General features: G+C 41.2%; 1 protein-coding gene across 1 annotated transcript in view; it reads left to right on the top strand.

Annotated features, from left to right (window-relative positions):
• Positions 1-15,173, top strand: part of ndufs2.S (NADH:ubiquinone oxidoreductase core subunit S2 S homeolog) — a 20,961-nt gene extending 5,788 nt beyond the window's left edge. The window contains 10 exon segments of the mRNA NM_001096360.1: positions 2,364-2,476; positions 2,562-2,636; positions 7,836-7,913; positions 10,419-10,504; positions 11,325-11,444; positions 12,101-12,230; positions 12,440-12,535; positions 14,004-14,087; positions 14,797-14,854; positions 14,953-15,173. Coding sequence (NP_001089829.1) covers positions 2,364-2,476; positions 2,562-2,636; positions 7,836-7,913; positions 10,419-10,504; positions 11,325-11,444; positions 12,101-12,230; positions 12,440-12,535; positions 14,004-14,087; positions 14,797-14,854; positions 14,953-14,990 — 878 coding nt within the window. The 3' untranslated portion in view covers positions 14,991-15,173.

Raw genomic sequence — 15,173 nt, 5'->3', positions numbered from 1 at the left:
CTTTTATTAGACACCAGTGGGATCACCTGACTATAGTTGGAGAGGGTGGGAGCTACAACATGGAGCTGGTCACTGCTCTTGTAGAACTATAACAAACAAGGGAAAGTTGTGCTCACCACTAATGATTTTAAAAACTAGTGGTGAGCACAACTTTCCCTTGTTTGTTATAGTTCTACAAGAGCAGTGACCAGCTCCATGTTGTAGCTCCCACCCTCTCCAACTATAGTCAGGTGATCCCACTGGTGTCTAATAAAAGGGCAGCCAAGTTTGGGAGTTTTACTTTGAAAGCAGCTAGTAAGTTGCAGGTAAAACGTATTCGTCCCTTTTATAAAATGTATAATTGAACCATAGAATTCTTAATGAATCAGATGAAAATTGAGCATAGGACTGGCCAGATATGGGATGACTGTGACGTAGTTGTTCAGCTTAAATATATTGCAATATATGGACAAACAATCCCTGTTTTGTTTAAAGGGTAAGGCATTTTTCAGTAGCAGTATGCACAAAATGTCTCTGTCTTAAATATATTGATAATGGGTTGAGTGCAGAGGAATCTTGTATTTGTCTATATGTATTTTGTGGTCACACCCTCATTGCACCCCCGCCTAATGATTTTAAAAACTAGTGGTGAGCACAACTTTCCCTTGTTTGTTATATATATATATATATATATATATATATATATATATATATATATATATATATATATATATATATATATATATATATATATATATATCTATATCTATATCTATATCACACAGCAGTACAGACACGTGTGCGCCAGACATCACTTTCCTACTTTTAGCACAAAGAGCAGGATGATTAATCATTGACCTTGTCAGAGTTATTAATGGATGTAGGTAAACGGTGCTCCTCCAGAGATTCAAATCGTACAGGTGTTTCCTTATGTTGGATATGGTTTTTATGTTTCTAGTTGATAATGGTTAGCTCTTGTGAACTTAACTGAATGTGAACTTAACTTGAGTTTTTCCTGCTGCAAGCAGCTCACTTATGCAGATTTACATTCTAGCTGGCGGGAAGGCATTTAGGGGAGATTATTCGTCCAAAGAAGAAGCGATTTGTCGCTGGGCGACTGTTCTCCCCCAGTAGCCGCGTCTGCCACCACCTTTAGACTTCATTTTAATCAGTTAAATTAATTACATTTATAGTTAGTTACATTTTTTTAAATGATTTCCTTTTTCTGTGTAATAATAAAACAGTCGCTTATACTTGATCCCAACTAAGATGTAATTAATCCTTATTGGAGGCAAAACCAGCCTATTGGCTTTATTTCATGTTTAGTAGATTTATAGGATAAGTAAACCATTGAAATAAGTGAATGTAAAATTGATGAGGGGGCTATTATAAGCACTTTTGTTATTCACATTCATTATTTATTTTTAATTCCAAGATATTACCGGATACATGTACTGGTAATATGAATTAATTATTTTCCAACATCGCCACCTGCTGGTCCAGCTTGAAATTAGGTTGCCATTTAGTGGACAGACCTTGACAATGGGAGGCCTGATGTATTCTAATGGGAGCTACAGTAGCAGCCAATCACCAATTAGTTTTAATCAGTCAACTGTGATTTCCAAAATAAAGATTCGGAAAAAGTAGCTGCCGTGGGTAACTGCTTTGGTGCCATTTAGCATCTTTGTCAGCAAATCAGCCCCTAGATTGGCATATAATAGTAAGTTAAAATAAACATTTAAATTGTGACAGTTCAAAGTAGGGATGCACCGAATGCACTATTTCGGATTTGGCCGAACCCCCGAATCCTTCGTGAAAGATTCGGCCGAATACTGATCCGAATCCTAATAAAGGGGAAAATATTATTTACTTCCTGGTTTTGTGACAAAAAGTCACGCAATTTCCCTCCCCACCGCTAATTTGCATATGCAAATTAGGATTTGGATTCAGTTCGGCCTGGCAGAAGAATTCGGCCGAATCCTGCTGAAAAAGGCCGAATCCTGGATTCGGTGCATCCCTAGTTCAAAGTTACTTTAGTTGGTTCTGTCTGCTGCTTTTTTAAAAGGTGATTTAATGATGAGATTTTAGGGAAATCGCACACAGCGCAAGTTTTCATTACATTTAGTTGTCCAAGAGACTTCACCAAATCAGGCACAATCACCCCATTGACTCCGGTCGCACTTGGTTTATGCAGTGGCTTCCAGAAGATTGGGTTGAATAGCCCTAATAATATGTTGTGTAGGACCATGGGGCAGCAAAAACTGTTCATCGCATCTTAATGGGGGTCCTTGGTTCTCTGATCATTTTGAAACTGATGCAATGTTGACTCGTATTGAAATGCCATCTCTTCTGTTGATAAGTTTCCCATGCTGATTATTTTCTAGTGCTTTTTGGGGAGATTACTCGAATTCTGAATCACATCATGGCCGTCACTTGCCACGCATTGGACATTGGGGCCATGACTCCCTTCTTTTGGATGTTCGAGGAGAGAGAGAAGGTGAGTTTGATCTTTTCTGTAGCAGATTTGTACATATTTGTGCTTTTCATGCAATAACAAATTTTCTTATCTTTCCAAACTCTAGATGTTTGAGTTTTATGAACGTGTCTCGGGCGCTAGAATGCATGCTGCTTACGTTCGTCCTGGGGGAGTACACCAGGTGAGGCAATGGTTAAATATTAACATTATTAAGAAATCCACTACACATATGTAAAAAAACAATGAATCATTCTGACTCCAAACTTTCTGGATATTATAATATGCTATTATTCTATGCTGATGAAGCCTGTTGGAGGCTCAGCTGAAGCAGCGGCTGATAGAGTCCTGCACAGAACCAATTTCTTAAACCCAAACCCAACCCAGACTTAACCGCTTGGACCCGCTACCCGACCCGCAAGTACCTTATCCGCAACCCGATCCACGACCAGCTAGCCATCAGAAACAGGAAGTGCTGACATTGTAAACCGGAAGTGACATCATTAGAAGTTGCCGTGGTCAAGGAAAAAATGAGTAATCGGATCGGGTTGCAGATAAGGTACGTGCGGGTCCAAGCGGTTAAGTCTGGGTTGGGTTCAGGTTTAACAAATTGGTTCTGTGCAGGACTCTATCACCCGCGTATAGAGTCCAGCTGATAGAGTCCTGCACAGAACCAATTTGTTAAACCCGAACCCAACCCAGACTTAACCGCTTGGACCCGCTACCCGACCCGCAAGTACCTTATCCGCAACCCAATCCACGACCAGCTGGCCATCAAGAAACAGGAAGTGCTGACATTGTAAACCGGAAGTGACATCATTAAAAGTTGCCGTGATCAGGGGGAAAATGAGTAAAACAGGAAGTGCATCATTTGAAGTGGGCGTGATCAGAAAAAAAAGGGAATGAAACTCGCTATTGAGAAGACCCTCAAACCCGGAGAACCACCCGTGTCTATACCCGCTCCCGAAACTTCTATGTGCAACCCGCAAGGTTCCGTAGGTTTTTGCGGATACCCGACACACTGCAGAACTGATACGTATAGGGAGCCCTAGTTACTAGCACACTGCCTATGAGTATGGATAATTACACTGCACTATACCCAGTCTGTTCTGTGTGTTTATGAGTGCATAGAACATTCCCAAAGGATGCAGTATACATAAGGTATTGAAGGTATTGCTGAAGTATATTAAAGAATAACTGGGAAGGAAGAGTGCTCAGTTAGGGAATTATGGAGACTGTTCCAGTCGATTACTTCATTACTAACAAGCTGCCTGTCCTGTCAGTAAATCATTTAGGCTACAAGGTAAAATCATCCTAATATCACTCCTAAAACAAGCAGCAATTTTTAAAATGGTATAAAATTGTCTTATAGATTATATTGGAATGTTGTTTTATTGTGAATACCCTCTTATGGTAAATAATTGACTTTGACGACCCCTGTAACGTGGGTTCCCAACCTTTTCCATCCATGAGCCACATTCAAATGTAAAAAGAGTTGGAGATGAACACAAGCATGAAACAAAGTCCCTGGGGATGATTTATGGGGTCTGATTGGCTATTGGGACTGTCAGATTATTGGAGGCTCTACTTGCGAATACACCGTTTTTTATGAAATTTAAACTTGCCGCCAAGCCTGGAATTTGAAGAGGAACTATCGCGAAAATGAAATTTTAATATAAACTTCAGCATACAGAAAAAAAGAAACTTTCTAAATACAATCAATTTAATATTCTGTACCGTTTCTGAAATAATCAAGTTTATCTTCACTATTCCTCTCTCAGCATCTGTTTCTCTTCATTCTCTCTTCATGCAGCAGTTGGGTGTCAGATATTCATTGACAGTTAGATCCAATATATCTTATAGGGGGGCTCCTTTTGCCTAGAAGATGTATTTTGTTTTTGTTTTTTTAAAGATTTTCTTTATTGATTTTCAATTAACATAAGATAGAAGAAGAAGGAAAGAAAAGGAAGAAAGGCAAGCAAGATGAGCTCCTCCATTTACATAGTTACATCCCTGTCAAGCCACCCAAAAACTTACATGTGCTCAACCACCGACTAGTTATCGTAACCATTTAAGGGATAGCCAGCCATTTGTCCCAGAGTTTCCCAAATTTCTCAGGGCAACCTCTGGCAGCATACGTCAGTTTTTGCCTAGGGAGGGTATCATCAACCAATCTTTTCCAGAAGCCAAGAGTAGGAGGTTCAGGAGCTTTCCAAGTCAAGAGAAGGGCTTTCCTGGCATAGTGGAGCAACTGCTGCAGGCATAGTCTATCACTAGAGGGTAGAGGCAGACCTTCAAATAGTCCAAGGAGACAAAATTCCGGAGACCTAATGTTAGGTAGTCCCAAAAATGTAGATATAAATCTAAGTATTGCGGCCCAGTACTCCTGAATCTTAGGACAGCCCCAGAAAACATGCAAGTAGGTGCCAGCTTCGGCATTGCACTTAAGACATACATCCGGATGCCCCTGATACATACGTATAGACAAATACAAGATTCCTCTGCACTCAACCCATTATCAATATATTTAAGGCAGAGACATTTTGTGCTACTGCTACTAAAAAATGCCTTACCCTTTAAACAAAACAGGGATTGTTTGTCCATATATTGCAATATATTTAAGCTGAACAACTACGTCAAAGTCATCCCATATCTGGCCAGTCCTATGCTCAATTTTCATCTGATTCATTAAGAATTCTATGGTTTAATTATACATTTTATAAAAGGGACGAATACGTTTTACCTGCAACTTACTAGCTGCTTTCAAAGTAAAACTCCCAAACTTGGCTGCCCTTTTATTAGACACCAGTGGGATCACCTGACTATAGTTGGAGAGGGTGGGAGCTACAACATGGAGCTGGTCACTGCTCTTGTAGAACTATAACAAACAAGGGAAAGTTGTGCTCACCACTAGTTTTTAAAAACATTAGGCGGGGATGCAATGAGGGTGTGACCACAAAATACATATAGACAAATACAAGATTCCTCTGCACTCAACCCATTATCAATATATTTAAGACAGAGACATTTTGTGCTACTGCTACTAAAAAATGCCTTACCCTTTAAACAAAACAGGGATTGTTTGTCCATATATTGCAATATATTTAAGCTGAACAACTACGTCAAAGTCATCCCATATCTGGCCAGTCCTATGCTCAATTTTCATCTGATTCATTAAGAATTCTATGGTTCAATTATACATTTTATAAAAGGGACGAATACGTTTTACCTGCAACTTACTAGCTGCTTTCAAAGTAAAACTCCCAAACTTGGCTGCCCTTTTATTAGACACCAGTGGGATCACCTGACTATAGATCCCACTGGATGGCCAGATATGGGATGACTTTGACGTAGTTGGCCAGCTTAAATATATTGCAATATATGGACAAACAATCCCTGTTTTGTTTAAAGGGTAAGGCATTTTTTAGTAGCAGTATGCACAAAATGTCTCTGTCTTAAATATATTGATAATGGGTTGAGTGCAGAGGAATCTTGTATTTGACTATATGTATTTTGTGGTCACACCCTCGTTGCACCCCCGCCTAATGTTTTTAAAAACTAGTGGTGAGCACAACTTTCCCTTGCCTGATACATACGTGCCAGCCTGTGTGGGGTTAAATACACCCTATGTAAGAATTTGATGTGAATAAAGCGATCTCTGGTACATATATTCGTTTCTGGAATCTGTTCAAGTATATCTGCCCATGTTTCTTCATCTAGTGATGGGAAATCAGAGGCCCATTTCCTACACACCTGACGTATGGGATTAAAGTTCTCTTGGAGCACAATTGCATAGAACCAGCTAAGGGGCTTTGTTAAGTCGGGTTTACGGAGGTAGCGTTCAAGGGTAGACTCAGTTACCCGTGGGGACCCCTCTGGAAATTGTGCCCGAAAAGCGTGTCTTAACTGTAAGAATCTAAAAAACATCTGGTTATGGATGCCATATTCCTCCTTGAGCTGAACAAACTGTTTCAGCCCACCAGCACCAATTATATCCCCTAAGTATTTCACCTTAGCATTAGCCCAGAAACTAACTTCAGGCAAGGTTCAGGCAATTCTCCTAGTGTACTGTTACCCCAGAGAGGGGTCCATCTGGACCAGGCGTGAGATTTTTTATGCCCTGACACTACAATCTTCTGAAATACCTGGATTACTGTTTTCATGGGGGGGGTTATTGGATACAAAGCGGGTAGACCTCTATAGAGCTGGTTGGCTAGAGCTTCGAAGGAAGAGATTACAGCCGCCTCTACTACTTTAGCTTGGTTACTGGGGTCCGGATGGAGCCACCACCATGCATAAACCAACTGGCTAGCATAAAAATAATGTTGGAGGTCAGGAAGCGCTAGTCCCCCTTTCCTAACTGGAGCCTGCAACATTTGCATGCTGACCCTAGGCCTCTCCCCTGCCCAAATAAAGTCCCTGATACATGCCTCAGGCTGCTTAAACCAGGCTTTCGGGAGCGTAAGTGGTGCATTGTGGAACGCATAAATGAACTTTGGGAGGAATATCATTTTAAGGATATTGACCCGACCTGGAAGGGATAAGGGTAAATTAGCCCAATGCTGTAATTTAATTTTCAGGGAACCAATAATCGGGGCCATGTTCAGTTCTACATATTTCTTAGGGTCATGGTGGATTCTGATCCCCAGGTAAGTGAATGAGGATACCCATTGAAGTGGCGTGTCTTGGTCTCTTTGAACACTCGAATCTATCGGGAATATGATTGACTTCCCCCAATTGACCCTGAGACCTGAAAACTGTCCGAACGCAGTAATTTCTTGCAACAGTACTGAGAGGGAATTTTTTGCGTCGGCCAGGTACACCAGCATGGCATCCGCATAAAGCGAGATTTTCTCTTCCAGCCTCTGTAGTTTAAGTCCCTCAATATCAGGGTTATTCCGAATTATAATGGCTATTGGCTCTATGGCCAGCGCAAAGAGCAGAGGCGAGAGCGGACACCCCTGTGCCTAGAAGATGTATTAGAGCTCACTCTATTAAACTCACCAGACATCATGTCTCTCTACATGCAGAATTTGTGCAAAAGGCAGTTATTTTGTTAGATTTTTTGTTTTGTACTGGAATCAGTTATTTGAGTGAGCTCTAATACATCTGCTAGGAAAGGAGCCCCCCAATAAGATATATTGGATGTAACTGTCAGTGAATATCTGACACCCAACTGCTGCATGAAGAGAGAATGAAGAGAAACAGATGCTGAGAGAGGAATAGTGAAGATAAACTTGATTATTTCAGAAACAGTACAGAATATTTAATTGAAGAAATACACAGGCAATTCTCATTTCCTCAGCTCACAATCTGATCTTTATTTGGGGGTAGGGTGAACAGATAACTATTTTCATTTATATTTTTTGGTGATTCCCCACAGGACATGCCTTTAGGTTTGATGGACGACATTTATGAATTCATAAAGAATTTCTCCATCCGAGTGGATGAAGTGGAAGAGGTAAGCTTTGCTTTTGAGGGGGGTACATGAGGATGCTGGGGGTTGTTTGGTGTTTAACAATATTAATAAGAGCAGAGATTGTGGGGTGCAATTTTTGTAGTTTTTTTCCTGGTGTTTTTTGTCTTGTGTTTCGTTTTTTGTATTAATGTGGTAATGTGTTTTGTTGTCCTTTAACTGTGATTCACAGACTATTAAGGTTTAGGTTATTTTGTACAGTGAGCCACATTTTCATATTTGCCATCAAAACCTAATCAAACATTTTTTTGGGTGAGGGGATCCATATTATTCACCTCCTAAGAAAAAAATTGGCACTAATGTAGTTCCAAGGGTGTTCAGGGCAGCAAATTAATACTCACTCTAACTGGCCTTCAGGTTGGGCCCCTTAGCTCATAACAAGGTTACAGATATATAGAAACATTGGGGTGTCACCCTGCTATAGTTCCAGGGGTACCCAGGGAACAAATAATCACTCACCCTAAATCTCCCCCTAACTGGCCTTCAGGCTGGGTCCCGTTAGCTCATAACAAGGTTACAGATATATAGAAACATTGGGGTAACAGTCACCCTGCTATAGTTCCAGGGGTACCCAGGGTACAAATAAACACTCACCCCAAATCTCCCCCTAACTGACCTTCAGACTGGGCCCCCTTAGCTCATAACAAGGTTACAGATATATAGAAACATTGGGGTGTCACCCTGCTATAGTTCCAGGGGAACCCAGGGCACAAATAAGCACTCACCCCAAATCTCCCCCTAACTGGCCTTCAGACTGGGCCCCCTTAGCTCATAACAAGGTTACAGATATATAGAAACATTGGGGTGTCACCCTGCTATAGTTCCAGGGGTACCCAGGGTACAAATAAGCACTCACCCCAAATCTCCCCCTAACTGACCTTCAGACTGGGCCCCCTTAGCTCATAACAAGGTTACAGATATATAGAAACATTGGGGTGTCACCCTGCTATAGTTCCAGGGGTACCCAGGGTACAAATAAGCACTCACCCCAAATCTCCCCCTAACTGACCTTCAGACTGGGCCCCCTTAGCTCATAACAAGGTTACAGATATATAGAAACATTGGGGTGTCACCCTGCTATAGTTCCAGGGGTACCCAGGGTACAAATAAACACTCACCCCAAATCTCCCCCTAACTGACCTTCAGACTGGGCCCCCTTAGCTCATAACAAGGTTACAGATATATAGAAACATTGGGGTGTCACCCTGCTATAGTTCCAGGGGTACCCAGGGTACAAATAAGCACTCACCCCAAATCTCCCCCTAACTGACCTTCAGACTGGGCCCCCTTAGCTCATAACAAGGTTACAGATATATAGAAACATTGGGGTGTCACCCTGCTATAGTTCCAGGGGTACCCAGGGTACAAATAAACACTCACCCCAAATCTCCCCCTAACTGACCTTCAGACTGGGTCCCCTTAGCTCATAACAAGCTGCATTTGATATCAGTTTTGAAGTGTCTCCTGCTCTGGGGGTTGAACATTTATATTTCAAGCAAGTAGTTAGGAGTAGCTGCCGCTGTGCTTGACATTAATCAGGTGTCATTACTCTGTGGGGGAATTCACAAAAGTGGAGAGAGTCAATTTCTGGAGTAAAAGTGATGCTAAACTGGAGTAAAATACTTTCTCCATATTCACAAACAGAAATCCGCCTAAATTCCGAATTAACCGCCACTTTTGATATTTTAGTGAAAGAAAGACAATTTACAGACACTTTTATGAATTTGTCTTTCAAACAACATAAAAAACAACATTTCCTCCCGACATTTTAAAAACGGCGTAAAGCTCAATATAATTCTTCCCCTGTGCGTCAGATCAATTCTAATATAATCTGCTCTGCTTTGGTTCAGCCAATCTGATTTCACCCCTCTTGTAGGTGCCCCATTGGGGAATTATTCTCATATTAATAGGGATCAGCATTTTATAGTCAGGCACAAGTTTGTGTCTAACCCTATAGGTGGAAAATCGTCATTAACAAAACAAGTAAAACACTGATTACATACAAATATGTGTATTTTATACAATTTGATATGTAAAAAGTTTATAACTCGCACTTGTGTTATTTTACTAGTAATGAACGAGGCAAAATATTAGCAATTAGAGTGAATATATTATCTAAAGGAAAAGTAAAGCCTCCCAGACAATTTTATAGTTTAAGCAGCAATTAGACACTTGAGCTAAGATAATAAAACCTATTTCTGATACAAATCCCTATATTATGCAAAATAGCATTTCTTGTATTTAGTCCCTTATATCTTGTTACAGTAGTGGAATTACGCAAGTTTGGGCAGATTTAGAAAGCCCGGGTTATCCTGAAAATAAATGGGTGTATAATTTTCCTAGGTAAAATAAACCCCTCCCCAAAAATTCCAATTTAATGGCTGACTGACTGGTGTAGTAAGAGCTAAAGACAAATTCAGAAAAAAATGTCTCAATATCAGCACTTTTTTGTGAATTCCCCCGTATCTACATCTTTTCTGTGCATTACAGATGCTGACAAACAACAGGATCTGGAAGAACAGAACTGTGGACATTGGAGTGGTTTCAGCTGAGGACGCTTTGAACTATGGATTCAGGTAAAGTTAAAGGGATACTGTCATGGGGAAAAGATTTTTTTCAAAATGAATCAGTTAACAGTGCTGCTCCAGCAGAATTCTGCACTGAAATCCATTTCTCAAAAGAGCAAACTGATTTTTTTATATTCAATTTTGAAATCTGACATGGGGCTACACATATTGTCAATTTCCCAGCTGCCCCAAGTCATGTGACTTGTGCTCTGATAAACTTCAGTCACTCTTTACTGCTGTACTGCAAGTTGGAGTGATATCACCCCCCTCCCTTTCATCCCCAGCAGCCAAACAACAGAACAATGGGAAGGTAACCAGATAGCAGCTCCCTAACACAAGATAACAGCTGCCTGGTAGATCTAAGAACAACACTCAATAGTAAAAACCCATGTCCCACTGAGACACATTCAGTTACATTGAGAAGAAAAAACAGCAGCCTGCCAGAAAGCATTTCTCTCCTAAAGTGCAGGCACAAGTCACATGACCAGGGGCAGTTGGGAAATTGACAATATGTCTAGCCCCATGTCAGATTTCAAAATTGAATATAAAAAAACCTGTTTGCTCTTTTGAGAAATGGATTTCAGTGCAGAATTCTGCTGGAGCAGCACTATTAACTGATGTGTTTTGAAAAACGTTTTTTTTCTTCCCATGACAGTATCCCTTTAATAAAGTCCCTGTTTGGGGCTGCACCAGAATATGTCAGCAATATTTAAACTTGAATTTTCATCAGGTTAAACAGCTACAGGCGACTACATTTCCCACTTGCTACTTCTATTTTATCAGGAATGCGATTGGTAGTTGATCATAATCCCTCCTTCTCTCTCACCAGTGGAGTCATGCTTCGTGGCTCTGGAATCCAATGGGACCTGAGGAAATCTCAGCCTTATGATGTTTATGATCAGGTGGAATTTGATGTTCCGATTGGTTCACGGGGAGACTGTTATGACAGGTGAGATGAATAACATGCTGTGTGTTACCCAGGGGCGTAACTACAGAGGAAGCAGACCCTGCGGCTGCAGGGGGGCCCAGAGGTATAGGGGGCCCTATGAGGTCCTCATTATTGAGCAATCTCAACATATACTGGTAAAACAGGGCAACCTTTGGATATGTTGGGGCCATAAAATTAATTTGCTGTAGCGCCCAGTTATAACTAATTATGCTAACAAGTGCTTTATTGTGCGTCCACACAACATGTTTCGGGCAGCAAAAAGGCCCTTTTTCACTTGAAAAAGGGCCTTTTTGCTGCCCGAAACATGTTGTGTGGACGCACAATAAAGCACTTGTTAGCAGGTATTCTGCTGTTTGCCTCTGATTTCCATACCCATGATTGAAGTACTTTTGTGGTGACTTGACGGAACACCAGAGGGAATCAAGGCTTGCAAATAATGCTGGGCGATTTGTGTGTTACCCTGTGAGTGATAACTAATTATGCCACTGGTGTTACCGTTAAGTTATTCAGGGTGCTATGGAAGGTGAGAGTTTTGTTGCGTCTATCTAATTATTAGGGTTGAGATACGTGCAGGAGACGGGGATCACCTCTGATTCCTCCTGTATAAATGTGTGTGTGCAATAGGGGGCGCTGCATTGTCTCACTTTTTGCTACAGATACCTGTGCCGCGTGGAGGAAATGCGTCAGTCACTACGGATCATCCTTCAGTGTCTGAACAAAATGCCAGAGGGAGAGATAAAAGTGGACGATGCAAAGGTGTCTCCCCCGAAGAGATCGGAAATGAAGGTTAGAGCAGTTCTGGGGTGAGCGTTGAACTCGGTGGGCAGCCTGGGAATTGAGATCATGTCATGAGGTTTTCCATTCACATAAAATGGAACGGTTCCTGCTCAGTGAGACTACAGCTCTAGTCTATAGTGTTTATCTGTTATTCATGCCATAAAGCAAAGAGGTAAAGTAGTAATCGGCCCCTGCTGTAATGATCTCTCTGTCTGCAGCACTCCATGGAGAGTCTGATCCATCATTTCAAACTTTACACAGAAGGATACCAAGTACCCCCAGGGACCACTTACACTGCTATAGAAGCACCTAAGGTAAGAGGCAGCCTGTAGAATTCCTCTGTATTAAAGGGTTGCTCAGGTTAGTATGATATATAGAGAGTGTATTGTGAGACAACGTGCTATTGGTTTTCATTTAATAGTAATTGTGCTTGTCATTTAGTAGTATTTAATTTATTAGTATTATTTGCTAGGGTCCAAATTACTAGGGATGCACCGAATTCCGAACCGAATCCGAATCCTAATTTGCATATGCAAATTAGGGGGGAAAGAGGAAAACATTTTTTACTTCCTTGTTTTGTGACAAGGATTTCCCTCCCCACCCCTACTTTGCATATGCAATTAGGATTTGGTTCAGCTGGCCAGAAAAATGCCGACTCCGGAACCGAATCCCTACAAATTCCCCTAGCAACCATGCACTGATTTGAATAAGAGACTGGAATATGAATAGGAGAGGCCTGAATAAAAAGTAACAATAACAAGACATTTGTTGCCTTACGGATCGTTTGTTGTAAGACGGGGGTCATTTGAAAGTTGGAAAGCGTCAGAAGAAACAGACACATGATTAAAAAAAACTGTAAAAATGAAGACCAACTGAAAAGTTGCTTAGAATTGCTAAACGTTAACTGAAAGGTGAACACCCCGTTAAAATGACTGTGGCTATAATTAAAATCATGTGTTTGTTCAAAGACACTCCCACTTCAGTATTGTATGTCATGGGGCATCTACTTTAATATGCGGAGCACTGACCTGACAGGGAACTGGGAAAGCTGTATCCTACACCATTTGATGGAAGCCCCTCCCTTTAATGAGATGAATAGCCAATCACAGCAGAGTTCTCCTCTCCTGTATTATAAGCCTTGCTTTTATTTCTGTTAGTTTGTCGTGGGTTTTTAAATTAAAACTCGCAGCACCCTCTGCTAGCCCAGATGTGGGGATGATGGTTGAGAATTTTACATTTTTGTTGCTGGTTCTGTTCCATATCTGAACAGAAGTTTTTAAACACGGGTCTGGTCCCTCATGCTAAAAGTCTGCTGCAGAAGAATGCTTTGCTTTTGGAAAACCTACCCCTTTGTATAAGTGACAGTTGCTGGTACCGTTTGCTTTGTCTTTACTAGGGATGCACCGAATCCAGGATTCAATTCGGGATTCGGCCTTTTTCAGCAGGATTCAGATCAGGCTGGATCTTGCTGGCCGGCCAAACCAAATCCTAATTTGCATATGCAAATTAGCGGCAGGGAGGGAAATGGCGTGACTTTTTGACACAAAACAAGGCAGTAAAAAATAGTTTCCCCTTCCCCACCCCTAATTTGCATATACAAATTAGGATTTGGTTTCGGGGGTTCGGCTGAATCCAAAATAGTGGATTCGGTGCATCCCTAGTCTTTGCTGTAGGGACCAATGAGGATGTAGAGAACTGATGATCACTCCTTATATACATTCTAGGGGTAGTAATGATGAACTTATTGCTCACTACATTACTATATGATTTGCTGCTCCCCAGGGTGAATTTGGTGTCTACCTCGTATCTGACGGGAGCACTCGCCCGTACCGCTGTAAGATTAAAGCTCCCGGATTTGCTCACCTGGTAAGGAAATTCGTTTTCTCCCAAATGTCTCCTTGCAGCCGTGTATTTGCTAGTACAGAATACGAAGGGCTTCACGTCCCATACACTTGGAGGTATAAGATGCTGACTCCACCCCTTCAGACCCTGTGTGCAGCTTATTGGTCCATGTATGAGTCCTGCCTGACTGATATTTGACTGAGAATAGGCCACATATATCTGTTGAGAAGGATCTGATGAGGACTGAATAGGTGCCCTCTCCAGGTGACTCTCCCAAGTTAATTGCTGGTCATTAAAGGATAAATAAACTTTTAAAGGGGAACCTCTTTCTTTCTCCTGACAACTTCCTTGACTACTTGCTGGTCAGACTGGTGGGAAACTGACCAGCAGGTGGCGCTGTTGTAACAAAATTCATTCATATTAACAGTATATGTATCCCTTAATATCTTTCAATTAAATAAATAATAAATGTACATTGCAGAAGTGCTTAGAATAACCCCCTTATCAATTTTATATTCACTTATTTTAATGGTTTACTTGAACCTGTGAGCCAAATCATTGGTGCCCCAATATTCGGCCCAGCATGTGATGTCACCGTGTCACTCAAACTTGCTGAATAGAGTTTTGCTCTACTAATATCTGTATGGAGGAAGTCATGTGATGTTCTTTAAAGCTATTGGTCTATGTGCCTTCTTGTCTACCCTGTTGTCTAATAATACGTTCTCTTTATCAGGCGGGTTTGGATATGATGTCTCAAGGCCACATGCTTGCAGATGTTGTTGCTATTATTGGTAAGATTTGTTTCACTTTAATATCCCCTTTAACTGGTTTGAGTTGTCTGTGTGGTGCCACTGATCTCCCAAGCTCACAATCTATATTTTCCCTGCAGGAACTCAGGATATCGTGTTTGGAGAAGTGGATCGATAATCTGATTGGCTCACACCAAAGAATAACATGACCGGATTGGCTGGGAATCGGCAAAGCTCTTGCCCCGATATGACCATGTGATGGGTGTGGTTTCTTCCATCCAGTGTCGATGTAACAAGTCCGTGTATTTAAATTCCCACATCTTTGCTTTGAATATGAATAAATATTACACTTTCTCTGCGA

This window comes from Xenopus laevis, chromosome 8S (genome assembly GCF_017654675.1).
Source record: "Xenopus laevis strain J_2021 chromosome 8S, Xenopus_laevis_v10.1, whole genome shotgun sequence".
In the NCBI taxonomy this organism is placed as follows: domain Eukaryota; kingdom Metazoa; phylum Chordata; class Amphibia; order Anura; family Pipidae; genus Xenopus; species Xenopus laevis.
This window is presented reverse-complemented; position numbering and strand designations above follow the sequence as displayed.